Source organism: Dryobates pubescens, chromosome 19 (assembly GCF_014839835.1).
Source record: "Dryobates pubescens isolate bDryPub1 chromosome 19, bDryPub1.pri, whole genome shotgun sequence".
NCBI lineage: Eukaryota > Metazoa > Chordata > Aves > Piciformes > Picidae > Dryobates > Dryobates pubescens.
Window position 1 is genome coordinate 3,208,190 of NC_071630.1, and position 16,918 is coordinate 3,225,107.

At 64.3% G+C, this 16,918-nt stretch overlaps 2 protein-coding genes and 1 non-coding gene across 3 annotated transcripts; 2 read left to right on the plus strand and 1 right to left on the minus strand.

The window, feature by feature from the left end:
* Positions 1-1,152: 1,152 nt before the first annotated feature.
* On the plus strand, positions 1,153-5,839 carry LOC128898150 (SNF-related serine/threonine-protein kinase-like). The gene is made up of 5 exons (XM_054170135.1): positions 1,153-1,745; positions 4,041-4,182; positions 4,367-4,579; positions 4,663-4,800; positions 4,934-5,839. Exons 1-5 carry the CDS (start codon positions 1,154-1,156, stop codon positions 5,781-5,783), a joined length of 1,935 nt encoding a protein of 644 aa, XP_054026110.1. The 5' UTR covers position 1,153; the 3' UTR covers positions 5,784-5,839.
* A 1,338-nt stretch (positions 5,840-7,177) lies between these two features.
* Positions 7,178-7,250, minus strand: TRNAK-UUU (transfer RNA lysine (anticodon UUU)). The gene has a single exon. It is a non-coding gene; the product is annotated as a tRNA-Lys (tRNA).
* Positions 7,251-8,749: 1,499 nt separating this feature from the next.
* SETD6 (SET domain containing 6, protein lysine methyltransferase) lies at positions 8,750-13,462 on the plus strand. The gene is made up of 9 exons (XM_009905406.2): positions 8,750-8,798; positions 8,969-9,067; positions 9,148-9,292; positions 10,031-10,172; positions 10,473-10,667; positions 10,815-10,938; positions 11,155-11,335; positions 11,890-12,032; positions 13,019-13,462. The coding sequence occupies exons 1-9, from the start codon at positions 8,772-8,774 to the stop codon at positions 13,328-13,330; spliced, it is 1,368 nt and encodes a 455-aa protein (XP_009903708.2). The 5' UTR covers positions 8,750-8,771; the 3' UTR covers positions 13,331-13,462.
* The last annotated feature ends 3,456 nt before the right edge of the window (positions 13,463-16,918 follow it).

Consider the following 16,918-nt stretch of genomic DNA (forward strand, 5'->3'; position numbering starts at 1 on the left):
TGCTGGGGACTCGTCCTGGGGGTCCTGGTGTCAGGGGGGCTGGGGACTCTGATGCCCTTGGGGTCCTGGTGTCAGGGGGCAGGGGACTCATCCTGGGGGTCCTGGTGTCAGGGGGCTGGGGACTCGTCCTGGGGATCCTGGTGTCAGGGGGCTGGGGACTCATCCTGGGGGTCCTGGTGTCAGGGGGCTGGGGACTCATCCTGGGGGTCCTGGTGTCAGGGGGCTGGGGACTCGTCCTGGGGATCCTGGTGTCAGGGGGGCTGGGGACTCATCCTGGGGGTCCTGGTGTCAGGGGGCAGGGGACTCGCCCTGGGGATCCTGGTGTCAGGGGGCTGGGGACTCGCCCTGGGGATCCTGGTGTCAGGGGGGCTGGGGACTCATCCTGGGGGTCCTGGTGTCAGGGGGCTGGGGACTCGTCCTGGGGATCCTGGTGTCAGGGGGGCTGGGGACTCGCCCTGGGGGTCCTGGTGTCAGGGGGCAGGGGACTTATCCTGGGGGTCCTGGTGTCAGGGGGGCTGGGGACTCATCCTGGGGGTCCTGGTGTCAGGGGGCAGGGGACTTATCCTGGGGGTCCTGGTGTCAGGGGGGCTGGGGACTCTGATGCCCTTGAGGTCCTGGTGTCAGGGGGGCTGGGGACTCGCCCTGGGGGTCCTGGTGTCAGGGGGGCTGGGGACTCATCCTGGGGATCCTGGTGTCAGGGGGGCTGGGGACTCATCCTGGGGATCCTGGTGTCAGGGGGGCTGGGGACTCTGATGCCCTTGGGGTCCTGGTGTCAGAGGGCAGGGGACTCGCCCTTGGGGTCCTGGTGTCAGGGGGCAGGGGACTCGCCCTGGGGGTCGGGGTGTCAGGGGGCTGGGGACTCGCCCTGGGGGTCGGGGTGTCAGGGGGCTGGGGACTCGCCCTGGGGGTCGGGGTGTCAGGGGGCTGGGGACTCGCCCTGGGGGTCGGGGTGTCAGGGGGCAGGGGACTCGCCCTGGGGGTCGGGGTGTCAGGGGGCTGGGGACTCGCCCTGGGGGTCGGGGTGTCAGGGGGCTGGGGACTCGCCCTGGGGGTCGGGGTGTCGGGGGGCTGGGGGTGCCCCGTGCTGACCTGTGCCCCGTGGCCCCGCAGCTCGCCCCCCGCGCGGCGCCCGGCGCCCCCTGGCGGCGGCAGCATGGCGGCAGGGGCCGCGGGCTGCGGCGAGGGGCAGATCGCGGGGCTGTACGACCTGGAGCGGACGCTGGGCAAGGGGCACTTCGCGGTGGTGAAGCTGGCACGCCACGTCTTCACCGGGCAGCGGGTGGCCGTCAAGGTGATCGACAAGAGCAAGCTGGCCGGGGAGGCGGCCGGGCAGCTGCTGCAGGAGGTGCGCTGCATGAAGCTGGTGCAGCACCCCAACGTGGTGCGGCTCTACGAGGTCATCGACACCCACACCAAGCTCTACCTCATCCTGGAGCTGGGCGACGGGGGGGACATGTTCGACCACATCATGCGGCACGAGGGGGGCCTGGCCGAGCCGCGGGCCAAGGACTACTTCGCCCAGATCGTGCACGCCATCTCCTACTGCCACAAGCTGCACGTCGTGCACCGCGACCTCAAGCCCGAGAACGTCGTCTTCTTCCGCCAGCAGGGGCTGGTCAAGCTCACCGACTTCGGCTTCAGCAACCGCTTCCAGCCCGGCAAGATGCTCACCACCAGCTGCGGCTCCCTGGCCTACTCGGCCCCCGAGATCCTGCTGGGGGATGAGTACGACGCCCCTGCCGTCGGTAAGGCTGCCGGGATGTCCGTCCCTCCCTCCCTCCCCCCGGGTCCTGCCTCCCTCCCTCCCCCCGGGTCCTGCCTCCCTCCCTCCCCCCGGGTCCTGGCTCCCTCCCACCCCCGGACCTGCCTCCCTCCCTCCCCCCAGACCTGCCTCCCTCCCCCGGACCTGCCTCCCTCCCCCGGACCTGCCTCCCTCCCCCGGACCTGCCTCCCTCCTGCTGCTGCCTCCTGGGCGCCGCTTTGCTTTATCACCCACGCCCCGGTGGCACTGGGAGCAATCCTGGCCCCTGGGGAGACCCCCTCATGAGGAGAGGCTGAGGGAGCTGGGGGTGCTCAGCCTGGAGAAGAGGAGGCTCAGGGGAGACCTCCTTGCTCTCTACAACTACCTGAAGGGAGGTTGTAGCCAGGTGGGGGTTGGGCTCTTCTCCCAGGCAAGCAGCACCAGAACAAGAGGACACCGTCTCAAGCTGTGCCAGGGGAGGTTTAGGCTGGAGGTGAGGAGAAAGCTCTCCCCAGCAAGAGAGATTGGCCCTGGAGATGTGCTGCCCAGGGGGGTGGTGGAGTCCCCAGCCCTGGAGGTGTTCAAGAAAGGCTTGGATGTGGCTCTTGGAGCCATGGTTGAGTGGTCAGGAGGTGTTAGGCATTAGATGATAGGGTTGGACTTGATGAGCTCTGAGGTCTTTTCCAACCTGGTTGGTTCTGTGATTGGGGTTTGGCTTCCCTGGAGGGCCTCCCTGCAGGGACAGTCCCCACACACACCCCAGAGCAATGGCTCCTGCCAAGGAGGAGAAAAGGCCCAAGCCTGCTGTGGGCCTGGTGTGACATCCGCTGGGGAGGGGCAGTGCCGGAAGGAAGCCTGCTTGGGATGCTGCTGCTCTTTGGGTGGAGGAGCTCTGAAAGCTTCCTCTGCTCCATCCCCACCCTGAACGCTGCTTCCTCTCAGTGGCTGCCAGCACTTTGCCTCCCCTGGGCCCAGGAACTATAGAATCCCAGACCCCCAGAGCTGGCAGGGCTGGCAGGGACCCCAGGGCTCAGCCAGCTCCAAGCCCCTGCCATGGGCAGGGACACCTCACCCCACAGCAGGTTGCTCACAGCCACCTCCAGCCTGGCTGCAAACACCTCCAGGCATCAGCAGGAGGCTTCCACCACCTCTCTGGGCAGCCTGGGCCAGGCTCTCCCCACCCTCCTGGCCAACAACTTCTTCCTCACAGCCAATCTCCAGCTCCCCACTTCTCCTTTTGCTCCATCCCCCCCAGTCCTGGCCCTCCCTGACCCCCTCCAAAGTCCCTCCCCAGCTTTCCTGCAGCTCCTGGAAGGCCACCAGAAGGTCTCCCTGGAGCCTTCTCCTCTGCAGCCTGCACAACCCCAACTCTCTCAGGCTGTGCTCAGAGCAGAGCAGCTCCAGCCCTCTGCTCCCCCTCCTGGCCCTGCTCTGGACACCTTCCAGCCCCTCCAGAGCCTTGCTGTAATAAGGCTGCATCCCAGGCTGCAGGGGGCTGGGGATACCATCCCCGGGTGCAGGGAGGCTGTGCTGGGGCAGAGGGCTCCTGGGAGGGGAGCAGGACCTGAGCCAGCTCCTGCTGGCATTTGAGGCAGGAAGATTTTAGCAAAACAAAGAGGAGCCCTGAACGGAAAGGGTGAGGGAATGAGGCCCCGGCGCCTGGGGGGTGGTGGGAAGTGATCTGGTGGCTCTGCAAGGGGAAGTGAGGAGAGGAAGGAGCTGAAGGGATTAAGAGAGAGCCCCAGGGCGTGCTCAGCATCCTCAGCCAGCCCTTCTGCTGTGCTCTGCTCAGGAGGAGCAGGTGGGGGTGCCCCGGGATCTGTCCCTGTCCCTCTGGCTGGTGCCCACTCCTTCGAAGGGGCAGGAGGCTCTAGGCAGGAGGACTCTGGCTGTGGGCACCTGGAGAGCCTGGATCAGTGTTCCAGCACCGTGGTGCCCTCCTCTGGCACAGCCCAGGGGCAGGGTGGTTGTGGTGGGGGTCTGCTTGGGAACTGGGAGGCTGGGCAGTGACATGAAGCAGTGCCAGGGGTGGGACAGAGCTTGTGGCTGGGCCTCCCTGTCCCTACCTGGGCGAGGGGCTAAGACCTCAACTGATCTGCTCGAGTTGCTAGAGCTGTGGGGAGGGGGCCCCAGCGGGGGGGCTGTGGGGCAGGACCTGGGAGCCATTACCTCCGAGGAGCAATCCCAGGGAGCACTGATCTGTGCCGGGCCAGCACCGGGAGCTGGCGGCATGGCCCCTCCCGGGGAGTTGGGGCTCCCTCCTGGCTGCAGCCTGAACTGCTGCTGCTGCTTCTTGCAGACATCTGGAGCCTGGGGGTCATCCTCTACATGCTGGTGTGTGGCCACCCCCCCTTCCAGGAGGCCAACGACAGTGAGACCCTCACCATGATCATGGACTGCCGCTACACTGTGCCCCCCCACGTGTCAGCTCAGTGTGCTGAGTAAGCAGCTCTGCCCCTGGGCACCACAGCGTGGTGCCTCAGCACTGGGGGATGCCTGGGAGCCGGGGCGGGAGCCGGTCAAGCTGAGTTCGGGAGCTGGGGTGGGAAACGAGGGTGAGTCTGCTGAGTCTGGGGTCCAGCCCCTGCCGTGGGGTTGCACTGTCGCCCCCCCTTTCCCCTGCAGTCTCATCTCCAGGATGCTGCAGCGGGACCCGAAGCAGCGAGCGTCGCTGGAGCAGATCGAGGGCCACGCCTGGCTGCAGGGGGTGGACCCTTCCCCCGCCAGCCGCTGCCTGCTGCCCCTCACCTCCCACAAGCGCGTCTCGGAGGAGGAGCACGAAATCATCCTGCAGGCCATGACCTGCGGGAACATCGCCGACCGGGACACCATCCAGGAGTGAGTGGCCGGCGCCGCGGGGGCTCCCTGGGAGCGGGTCCCTGGGATGCCGACCCGGGCGCCTCGTCCCCCCCTCCCCGCAGGGCGCTGGAGGCCGATCGCTACAACCACATCACGGCCACCTACTTCCTGCTGGCCGAGAGGATGCTGCGGGAGAAGCAGGAGCAGCAGGACCACCGCCTCAGCCTCGTCTACAACCTGGCCAAGGAGGTGCAGAGCAGGTGAGTGCCCCCCCGCTGCCGCCCCCCCCCCCCCCGCAGCGCCTCGGGTCCCCGCCGCAGGCTCTCGGCTGGGTCCCCTTCCTCGCCACGGCCCCGGCTGGGTACCCACACCTCCCTCCCTCCCCGTCCTCAGGACCAACCTATCGCAGGCGTTCGGCCCCGGGGGCAGTGCCAGCGGCCTCCTGCCCTTCAAAGAGGCTGCAGGTGGCCTTGCCGCGGGCTCCCGCCTGCCCCCCCTGCCCGCTGGAGCGGACGATGGCGGCCGGCAGCCCCCCAGGACCCTGCTTAAGGTCCCTGCCGTTGACACCACCATCACCAAGAGCACCCCGGCCCTGCAGCAGATCTGCGAGGAGGAAGAGGAGGATGAGGATGAGGAGGAAGGGAGGCCCAGCGCCATGGAGAGGAAGAGCAGCTCCCTGAACCAGGAGCAGATGAGAGCCTTCCTGTGCTCCCGTCCCCTGCCTGCCCGCGGGGAGGGGTGGGGGCCAGGGGCCGAGCTGGGGGCCCAGGGGGGGCGCCCAGGGGCCGCCTGGGCTGGCAAGGCAGTGAGTGGGGGCTGGGGTCCCCTGGCGCCGCGGAGGAACGGAGCAGAGTCCCCAAGGAAGGAGGAAGAGGGGGACACAGAGCCTGGGGGCTCCTCAGCACAGCCCCCCAGGGAGAGAGGAGCCATCCCAGCGCCCTCGAGCAGCTCTGCGGGGGGCCCCCAGGCGCTGGGGGCAGAGACGAACCCCACAGAGAAGTGCCCGGGGCGGGGTGCAGCCACCAGCCCGGGGGGCTGCCGGTCAGGGGGGAGCTTGGGGGGCACGGAGGGGGGCGTGGAGAACGTGATCAAGCTGGACCCGGGCAAGGCCAAGGGGGGCAGCCTGCGGGACAGGCTCCTGCAGTTCCCCCTCTGCGAGAAGGCTTTGGCCTTCCGCCTGCGGCCGGGCTCCAAGGAGAGCCTCCTCTCCCTGGGGCAGTTCAACTGCTGCCACGTCATCTAACCGCGGGCGGGGGGCGCCGCGGGGCGCCCCCTCCCCTGCCGCCGTTCTGCTTGTGACCTGCAGAGCAGCGCCCCCGGGGCTGGGGGCACGGCGCCCCTGCTTTGCTGACACCACCCCCACCCCCCCACCCCCCCGCCAGCACTGACACCCGCCCCGCTGCCAGGATGGCACTGCCCGGGGCGGGGGGCAGGACGGGGCGGGGGGGGCTCGGCGTCTGAGCCCAGAGCCTGCAGCGGCTGCCAGAGCAGCCCCCTCGGGCCCTGCCCGGGCTGGGGGGACCCCCCTGGGCTTTTTTTAACTACTAGAACTACTTTTTTAAATAGTCTATTTTAATGTAATTGAACAGAGATTGCTATAACCCCCCCCGGACCCCTCCCCCCCACCCCCAGCCCCCCCAGCGTGCATGGCCCCCAGGGCCTTCACTGGCCATGGGGCACTCGCTTGTCTTGCCTGCAGCCCCTCGCTCTGTCCCCCTCCCCTCCGCGCCTTGGCTGGGGCCTGGCACAGCCCTGCCTGAGGCCCTCCCAGGGGCTCCCCGCCCCCTCCCAGCCCCCCCCCGCAACTCAGCTTCCTATTTATTCTCTCTTTGTTTTCTTGCTGGCAAGAAATGAATGAGGGCTGCGGCCCCCCGGCTGCGGCCGCCTGGAAGGGATGGGAGCCACGGGGAAGCAAAGTCCCTGGGGCCAATAAAGTCAGCTGTGGGTGACGTGGGGGCCACGACTCCTTCCGAAAGCCCTGGGCACGGGGTGGGGGTGGGCGCCCGAGCCGCAGGGGGCAGCCAAAGGAGGTGGTGGGGGGGGAGCGCGGTGCCATATCCACAGCACAGCCCTGCGGCCGGGGCTGGTCTGGCGCTGCCTGGGGGCAGCGAGGAGCCTCGGCCACGTCCCCGGTCCCCCGGCAGAGGGGGAGGTGCAGCCAGAGAGAGGGGGCCGGGACCCAAAACGGAGCTCTTGGGAGCAAGGAGACAGCTGAGGGAACACCCAAAGGTGCCAGGATGGCTTTGGGGTGCTGGGCACCGGCGGCATCAGGATGCTTTTGGGGTCCTAGCGGGGTGGAGGGGAGGACGTGGGGCTGACCAGGGTGCTGAAAGGGAAGGTGGGAGGCGTTCAGGCTGCTGGGGAGCGACCTGGGCTGGGGGCTGCTGCTCACAGGCCACCTACCTCCACCTTTAAGCCCCTCCACTTTCCCCCACCCTACCCTCTTCTGCCCTGGCATCCTCCTTCCAGCTCTGCTGTGTCCCTTGTGTCCCTCCCTCCCTCTCCCACCCATCCCTTTCTCCCCCCCTTCTGATCTCACCTCTCCCCCCACCCTGAGCCCCCCCTGCAAGGGCCCGAAGGCAGCTGCAGCACAGGAGGCTCTGCTCCTGCCCACGGGCCCCTAAAGGATAAAGCCTTCGCCTGAACAGGGGCTTGAACCCTGGACCCTCAGATTAAAAGTCTGATGCTCTCCCAACTGAGCTATCCAGGCTCATGCCTTGGGGTTGGGGGAGGATGCTCTGGACAGGCCATGAGGACTCCACTGGACTGCGGTACCCAGAGGGACAACATGGGGTGGGGGGAAGGGGGGGGCTCGCTTTGACCTCTTCCACCCCCACACCACCCCAGCGAGGCCACCCCAGCCAAGGGCATCACCCCAGGGGGAGGAGCACCCCCAGGGGTCCTACCTGCCTGGGTAGCTCTTCCTTGGGCAAGGATGGGGTCGCTGGGACGGGGGAGGCGATGCAGAAGCACCAGGTTCATCTTCCTGGGGACAGCCAAAAGGCAGAAGGATGATGAGCAGGATGATGAAGAGGAGGAGCAGCAGTAGGAGAACCCCAGCAGGCTGCAAAAAGAATAACCCAGTGGCAGCAGTGGGCTTCGAACTGGCACTTCCAGCACCACGGGCTGGCTCCTCAGCCCGCTCAGCTGCACTGCCAGCTTGCACCAGGCTCAGCTCGGAAGGGTTTGGGGAAGATCCAAGAGGGGTCCTGGGATCCTCTGCTCCTCGGGCACCCACCCTGCCTGCCTAGCCTGGCTCCGAGGGGCATGGAGAAGATTAAAGCCAACCCCAAACGCTGATGGAGTGGGGAAGAGCCACAGGGAGAGCGCAGTCCCTGGGAGAAGCTCCCGGGGAGGCCTCTTCAAACAGCTCCAGCGCGCTGATCGGCTTCATTAGGAACGGAGGAGCACCCCCGTGCCTCAGGAAAGCTGCGAGAGGGAGCGCAGAGCTTGGCAGTGCAAGGCTGGGAGCTTAATTACCCGGATTAATTAGAGCCCTCTGCTTTTAACCCGGGCCCAGCGGTGTGACTGCTGCGGGTGCCCCGCCGCGCAGCCCCGTGGCGCCCCTCCCCAGAGCCCCCTCCCCACCCCCACGCTGCACCGAGACCTGGGCGGGGACAGCCAAACGTCAGCGAGAAGCAGAGGCCCTGGCTCAGAGCCTGGGTGGTTTCCAGACCCCTGGGAGAGCCCCAGGGAGAGGCGCCGAGAGCTCCCGGGCTCCCCAGTGGTGCTTGGCTCTCAGCAGTGGATGCTGGCAGTGCCCCAGCACCTCGGGCCCGCAGACCCTGCAGAGGCACACAGGGACCCCCAGACCCTTGCGAGGCCCTCGGACCCCACAGAAAGGCAGAGACCCCCAACCCCCTTCAGGGAGGACCCCCTAGACCCCACAGAGAAGTATTCAAAATCCCCCCCAACCGTTCAGGGAGGACCCCCAAAGGCCTCTACGCTCCGTAGAGAAACACACAGAGACCCTCAGGGAGGCCCTAGCAGACCCCGCAGAGAGCCAGGCTGAGCTGCCCAAGCCCCCCTGAAGGAGGCGCAGGCCCCTGACAGGCGGCTGCAGGGCGGGCGGGCCCGCCCCGGCCCGGCGCATCTTCACTCTCGCACCCCTTGAGCCTTTTTGTCCCTCAGCGGCCGCCGTCAGCGCGGGGCGGGAGGGGCTCCCGCCCGGTGGGGATCACGTGTCGCGATCCACGTGTCGCGATTGGCTCGGGACCACGTGCTGGGTGCCATGGCGTCCGCGCCCAAGAGGCCCAAGGTAGCGGCCGGGGCGGTGGCGGGACACGGGCGGGGGCGGCTGCGGGCGTGCCGGGGGCCGAGCTCAGCGCCCGGGGGTTGGGGCGAAGGGGCTGCCGGCCCTCGGTCAGAGCTGTAGGGGGGTCCCCACTGCCGCCCCCCGCTCGACTCCCATCGTGTTTCCATCCGCAGGTGGCTGCCGGCAGCAGCGTCCGGGGGAAGGGCAGCGCCGATCCCATCAGCAGCTTCCTGGCGTGGTGCGGGCGGGCCGGGGTGGAGCTCAGCCCGAAGGTGAGGCAGAAGGCGTTAGGCTGGGCCCTGCCCCACGCCGCTGCTTGCCTCACCGGGGCCCGGCTGTCCTCTCGCCCCAGGTCCGCCTGAGCAGGGAGGGCGCGGTGGCTGGGTACGGCCTGCTGGCCGCCGAGGAGCTGGAGCGGGGAGAGGTCCTGTTCACTGTGCCCCGCACAGCGCTGCTGTCCCAGCACACCAGCTCCATTGGGGGCCTCCTGCAGGAAGGTGAGCGCCACCTCGGGCAGCAGCTCTGCTCCGGCAGCCCTAGCCTTCACCATAAACCGGCTTGGGATAGCCACGGGGGAATGCTGCTGCTGGGTGAGGAAAGCAGCAGCAGCCCACAGCGTCATGCATAGAGAACAGTTTGGGTTGGAAATGACCTTTCAAACCATTGAGACCAACCCTGCCGAAGCACCACTGACCCACGGCCCTCAGCACCACAGCTCCATGGCTTTGAAACCCCTCCAGCGAGGGGGAACTCAATCACCTCCCTGGGCAGCCTGAGCCAGGCCTTGACAACCCTTCTGGGGAAGAAATTGTTCCTCCCCTGCTACAACTTGAAGCTGTTTACTTTCGTCCAGCTTCCTGGGAGAAGAGACCAACTCCAACCTCACTGCAGCCTCCTCTCAGGGAGCTGTAGAGAGCAATGAGGTCTCCCCTCAGCCTCCTCCAGCCTAAACAGCCTCAGCTCCCTCAGCTGTTCCAGCCCAGCCCTGTTCCTCAGACCCTTCCCCAGCTTTGTTGCCCTTCTCTAGCCCTGCTCCAGCTCCTCCCTGCCCTTCATGGAGTGAGGGTCCCAGAACTGAACCCAGAAGTGAAGGTGTGGCCTCAGCAGTGCCCAGCACAGGGGGATGATCCCTGCCTTACTGCTGCCCACACCATTGCTGATCCAGGACTTCAGTTCTTGGAGGAAAAGGCCCAAAGTTGAGCTGAGCTTTTTCTCTGTCCCCTCTGGTTCCTCAGCCCAGGAGTCCCTGCAGAGCCAGTCTGGTTGGGTGCCCCTTCTGCTGGCCCTGCTCCATGAGTACACAGCCAGCAACTCCTGGTGGCAGCCTTATTTCTCCCTCTGGCAGGACTTCAGCAGCTTGGATCACCCAATGTTCTGGTAAGGAGAAGCCAAGGGGGGACTGTGGGGTGGCTGAGGGTAGGGGCAGTCCAGTGGCTGCTGCCCCCTGCCCTGCTGGGGCTGGAGGGGGTGCTGCTGGGTGGTGCAGCCCTTGCCCTGCACTGGCAGTAACCTCAGGGCTCCTCTCAGGCACTACACTTGGGGCTGGAGCTAGCTTCAGGCATAACCAGAACTTGTGCGTGTGGAGAGCACAAGGAAGCTCAGAGGTGGAAGGAGGAAGGAGTTTCTTGCCCCTTCTCCCTGGGGAGGTGGAGATAAAGCTGCTCTGTCCTGCCCCAGGCCTGAAGAAGAGCGAGCAAGGCTCCTGCAGGGCACAAGCATCCCAGAAGCTGTGGACAAGGACCTTGCCAACATCCAGCTGGAGTACAGCTCCATCATCCTGCCTTTCATGGAGTCCCACCCTGACATCTTTGACCCCAAGGTGCACACACTGGAGCTGTACAAGCAGCTGGTGGCCTTCGTCATGGCCTACAGGTGAGAAGCGAAGGCTGTGCCCTGACAGGGAGCAAGAGCAGAGAAGGCTCAGAGGTTGTGTTCCTTACAGGCTGCGGTGGCACAAGGCCATGAAGTACAAGCTGAAGCTGGCCCTGTGCTGCAGGTTGCACAACTGCCTTGTCTTAGCTTCCAGGAGCCTCTGGAGGAGGAAGATGAAGATGAAAAGGGCCCCAACCCCCCCATGATGGTACCCGTGGCAGACATTCTCAACCACGTGGCCAACCACAATGCCAACCTGGAGTACACGCCTGTGAGTGCAGAGCAGCTGTGCCAGGCAGCAGCAGGGGCTGGTCCCTCCCTGCTCAGGGCGGTGCCAGGGCAAGGCTGGCTCTGCAGCCTGCTCAGCCTGCCAGGGCAGGGAGCTGGGCCTGGCTCTTGCCAGCGCTGCAGCCAGGAGGAGCTTCGGGGCACCGCGGGGCTGGGCGGGGGCAGCGCCGCAGCGCTAAGCGCCTCCCTCGCCCCGCAGCAATGCCTGCAGATGGTCAGCACCCGGCCCATCAGCAAAGGCCAAGAGATCTTCAACACCTACGGGCAGATGGCCAACTGGCAGCTGCTGCACATGTATGGCTTTGCAGAGCCCTACCCCGGCAACACCAACGACACAGCCGACGTCCAGATGGTGACGCTGCGCCGGGCGGCGCTGCGGCGTGAGTGGCACCGGCCTGGGCACGGCTGGCACCGCACAGCCACGCTGGGCTGGGGGGCACGGAGCCTTCAAAGCTCATCCAGGTCAACCCACCCCACTGACAGACAGCTGCAGCTACAGCAGGTTGCTCACAGCCCCAGCCAGCCTCAGCTGCACTGCTGCCAGCCATGGGGCAGCTCCCAGCCCTCTGGGCAGCCTGGGCCAGGCTCTCCCCACCCTCCGGGTCCAACATTTCTCCTTCTCTCCATCTCCCTCTTGCTGTACCATCCCCCCCCCTTGGCCTGGTACAGCAGGCCCTGCTCCAAAGTCTGTCCCCCCAGCTTTCTGAGAGGCCCTTCCAGCACCAGAAGGTCTCCCAGGAGCCTTCCCCAACTCTCACTCTTGTCCCATGGTGATGTAAGGAAATGGGGATCAAGGGCAACAGGGTCACCAAGCCTGCCCCACAGCACTGCAGCTGCTGGGGCTTCACCCATGTTTTCTGCCTCCTGTTCCCCTTCTCCACCCCCCTGCACTCACCTCCAGCAGTGCTTGCAGCTCTGCTTGTCTCCCAAGCAGGTGCCAAGAGCGAGGCAGAGCAGCAGCTGGTCAGAGAGCAGTGGGACTTCTTGTGCCAGCTGGAGATGGTGGGGGAGGAAGGGGCCTTTGTGCTTGGCTGGGATGAAGTGCTGACAGAGGAGGAGCTGTCCATGACCCTCAAGGTAAGCACTGCCACGGGGAAGGGCTCTGCAAGCTGGTGCAGTGACCCAGAGCAGCCTGTGGAGAGGATCAGCCAAGGGGGACAAGTAGAGGAAGGCATTTTGGGACTTCCAGCCCTGTGGCTGCCCAGTCCCCAGGGTTCAGGAACTGCTTCTGTCTTCCTCTCCTGAGCTAACCACCCTCCTGTAGTTAGGAACTGGCCTTGAAGGGCTTTGTGCCTCCTGCTAGGCTAGAGAGCTGCTGCAGCACAGCAGGCAGCAGCCCCAGTGTCCTTCACACCTATTTCCAACACACAACTTTGCTTGTGTTCAGCACAAGTTCCTTCTGGGATCTAAGGCAGCTTTACCCTGGCCCTTAGTGCCACTGAGGAACAATTCCTGAGCTCCACATGGGTCTAACCCCAGCTTCTTGCAGAAGACAAAGCCTGATACTGTGTCCAGCTCTGGGCTCCCCAGCTCCAGAGGGACTGGGAGCTGCTGCAGAGAGGCCAAGGGAGGGCTGCAAGGCTGCTGAAGGGACTGCAGCACTGCCTGGGCAGGAGAGGCTGAGAGCCCTGGGGGGGTGCAGGCTGCAGAGGAGAAGGCTGAGAGGGAGCTGAGCAATGGCCATCAAGAGCTGAGGGCTGGGGGGCAGGAAGGGAGGGCCAGGGACAGCCTCTGCTCACTGTGCCCTGGGGCAGCACAAGAGGCAAGGGCTGGAAAGTGCAGCCCAGGAGCTTCCAGCTCAGCAGGAGGAAGAACTTCTTGGCTGGGAGGCTGCCAGAGGCCTGGAGCAGGCTGCCCAGAGAGGTTGTGGAGTCTCCTGCTCTGGAGCCTGTACAGCCCTGCCTGGATGTGTTCCTGTGCCCCCTGGGCTGGGTGCTGTGCTCCTGCTCTGGCAGGGGGGGTTGGACTGGAAGACCTCCAGAGGTCCCTTCCAACCCCTACCACCCTGTGAGCTGTGAAGCACTCCCTGCCAGGGACCTGTGTCTCTGCCTGGCTCCTTGCAGGTGCTCTGCATGTCAGCAGAGGAATTCCAGGAGTACAAGGAGCAGGACGGGTGGGAGGATGACAGTGAGGAAGAGGAGACCTCCACCCTTTCCAACAAGGCTCTCTCCAGGCTTAAAGCCCCTTGCAAGAAGCTGCTCTATGACAGTGTGCTGCTGACTCTGGAGTCCTACAGGTCAGACCTGAGAGCAGAGCAGGAGCTGCTGGACACGAAGGAGGCCTTTGAGCAGCTGAGCCGGAGGGAGCAGCAGGCTCTGCACGTGCGCTACGGCCAGAAGAGGATCTTGCACCAGCTCCTGCAGCTGCTGGCCTAGAGACCTGCCTGGGAGCTGCCTGCAGCTGCTCAGGGAGGGAAGGTCACCTTTGGCCAGCTCTTCCACAGCAGCAAGACCAAAGGTGGCTCCACCTCACCCCTCACTGGCAGAGGGCTTTTTAGCTACCTCCACATGGACAAAGCTCTTCCCCAGCGCAGAAGTGGCCTGGGGTGGCCTTGCCTTACTGGGAGAGCTCTGCAGCACAACTCCTACCTCCTTCAGGACTGAAGAGATCCCCACAGCTCCCAGCTGGGCAGATGTGCAGTGTCAGTGCAGCAAGGGGGGCTCCCTCATTCAGCATCAGCCCCTGAAGGCAAGAGCTGCTCCCTGGCCAGATGAAGAGGGCAGAAGTCCAGCTGGTAGCACGCACAGAGGTTCAGAGTGGCAGGTGGGGATGCCAGGACTGGACTCTTCACTTCCACTCAGCTGACAGTGGGCACTTGAAGAGTCCCAGCCTCAGGATTCCCTGGGGGCTCAGCAGAGGAAGGTGCTCCTTTCTCCTCCAGAAGGTGTTTCTGCAGGGACCTGAGACCCCTCTCCAAGCTCTGCAGCTGCTGGAGTCTCCACAGTGGATGCATGACTCCAGCTGCAACAGTTCTGCCCTCAACTCAGGCCTTGCCCTGTGCTATGTTTAGCTCTGGTCCTGTTTTTCCCTCAGCAGTCTCTGCATGCCAGGAAGGAGGCTGCAGGCCCAGCTCTGCTCAATAAAGCTGAATGTTCCTCACCCAGCCAATGGAATCCACTTCAGCAAGGACCAAGGCCTCACCTGGCAGCTGGGAGTCCCTGCTGCTCCTGCAGCCTGAAGTGTTGCAAACTAGCACAAGCCAGGCTGTCCCTGGGGAGGTGAAGGTCAACCACAGCCCTGCCTGCACTGTTGGGGCCAGGGTGGTTTGACAGGAGCTAGGGGTTGATGGTTCTGACTCTGCCTTTTACAGTGGTGCCATGCAGTGGCTGCTCAGAGTCCATTCTGCCATCCTGCTGCTTCCCTCCCTACAGCAGATGAGATTTCAAAGTGGGGTTATTGGCATCCTGGCCAAGCCTTGCCCACCTGCAAGCCCTTCTTGGACCTCAAGGGAAGCAGCCATGGAGAGCAGTGTCAGTGCAGGCCCAGACTTCAGAGCTCTGTGTGTGGTTTGCTGGCATTCAAAACAGCAGAAAGAAGTCCCCAGGGCAGCTGGGACAGAACAAAAGCTGGGTGCTGATGAGTCCCTGCATCCTGACCCAGGGCAGGAGGAAGAGCAAGCTGGAGCTGCACACCAGAGCCAAGCAACTCCAGCTGCACCAGGCTCAGTTTCAACACATGCAGTGCCAGGGAACTGAAGGAGCTGGCAGGAGCTGACTCCTTGGCACAGAGGTGTTGAGGAGAGCAGGTGACAGAGTTCCCTTGGAGCTGCAGCCTGCCAGCAGAGTGGCCTCAGTGGGGCCCTGGAGGTGGTTTTTGCTCCCTGCAGCTAAAGCACAGCCAAGGCCACAATCCCTTAAGCCCCAGCAGGATATCCTGAGCTCTCCACCCACACAAGAGCAGTGATGAGCTTGGAGGTACAAAGCTACCTCAGAAAGCAAGCAGTGAAGCTCCATTTCCTCCTGTCTGCTCTGCTGCAGGGCTCAGGCTAAAGGATTTTGTAGTACTGCCACCACTGAAGCCACCTACCCTGATTACAGCCAGCAACCTCCCACAGAGCCCTGCCAAGGGCTTAGCACAGCAGGGTGCTCCTGAAGGACACAACAAGTGAAGCCCACTCCTGCTTGAGCCTCCACTGCAAGCAGGCTGCTGCCCAGCACAGCACTGGCAGAGCCAAACTCTGCTGCTGAGCTCCCACACACAATGAGAGGTGTTGGAAGGGACCTCAGCCACTGCCAGGGGCTGCTAGGCCAGGACAAGGTTGGCCTGAGAGGAAAGAAGGGAAAAGCTACAGCTCAGGGAGAAGGGGAGGAGGAGGCAGGGCCCAGGAGGAGATAGAGCAGAGCCTGCTGCACTCAGTGCTGCAAAGCAGCCCAGGGCCCTCTCCATGGAGTACAGAACATTAGGGGATGGAAGGGACCTCGAGCTCACCCAGTCCAAGCCCCTGCCAGAGCAGAGTCACCTGGAGAGGTCACTCAGAACACATCCAGGGGGGGCTGGAAAGGCTCCAGAGCAGGAGGCTCCACAGCCTCTCTGGGCAGCCTGCTCCAGGCCCCAGCAGCCTCACAGGGACAAAGTTTCTCCTCCAGTTCCTGTGGCTCCTCCTCTGCCCCAGCTTGCCCCCAGTGCCCCTGGTGCTGTGCTTGGCCATCCCTGGCTCCAGCCCTGCACAGCTTTATCCCCAGCACTGAGGGCAGCCCTCAGGCTGCTCTGCTCCCAGCTGCCTCAGCTGTGCTCACAGGGAGATCTTCCCCTGCCTGCAGCAGCTCTGGGCTGGACTCTCTCAAGCAGCTCCCTGAGCTCCTTCTTGAACTGAGAGGCCCAGGACTGAACACAACATTCCAGATGCAGCCTCAGCAGGGCAGAGTAGAGGGGCAGGAGAACCTCTCTTGACCTCACCATGCCCCAGATACTTCCTGTCCTTTCCTCCTGCACCTGCAAAGCCAAGCCCTCGGTAGCCCTAACAGCTCCCTTCTGCCCACCCAACCCACTCCCAGCAGGCAGTGGCAACAAGGGCAGGTGTGGGATGGGTGGAACTCTTCAGAAGAGAGCTCAGAAGGCAACCTTTGGGCAGGCAGGATGGAGCTGGAGAGAAGCAGCAGAGTGGCAGGTGCTGCATGTCATGACTTTAATGTGTTGGCTACAGGATGCAGACATACAGGAGGTGGGGGAACTGAAGAGGCCAAGAGCTAAGAAAGGCTACAAAATACAACACAGGGACCAAAACTGTACCAAAAAACCCAACCCCCAAGAACCCCAAACCCGTTCAAAACCCTTACAAAAAGGGGGGCTGCATTGGTCCTTTGGGTTCAGCTCTCTTTAGGGGGGGGGGAGGGGGCTGGGTTATTCCCCCCCCCCCTTTTACTTATGTTTTAAACAACTTTCTCCTGGTGTGGTCCTAAGGTGAAAGGGAGGAGTGGGGAAGGCTCTGGGTTTAAACCCTCTCTCCCCTAGGCACCTTCCAAAGTGTACAAGTGGCCAAAACCCACCAGAAATAAACCATCCCCCTCCACAAACCAACAGAATCCCCAAAACACAACCAGAAAGCCCCAAATCCCCCAAAAAACAGCATCTGAGCTCTGGTTTCTTCCCTGCAGGGCCAGGCCCAGCCCCTCCCCCTGCAAGCCTCCCCCTGCAGGCCTGAGCTGCAGCTTCTCCAGCCCAGAGATGACTTCTCCCTGCCTGCTGCTCAGCATTTGCTGAGAGGGAGAAGGGGGGAGGGGGGGGATAAAAACCAGGAGCAGCAATGCTGAACCTCAACCCCCTTCCCCTCCCTCCTTCTCCTGTGCTCCACAGGCTTCTCCCCCCCATTCCCAACACCTTGGGCTGGATTGAAAGGTGTCCTTCCTCCCCTTCCCCCCCTCCCCATCCTCATGGCAGAGCAGTAAGTTACCTCACAGCAGAACTTGGCTTTGCAGTTGTGTCTCTGGGAGTCTGGGGATGCTGGGGGGGGCTGCCCCCAGACA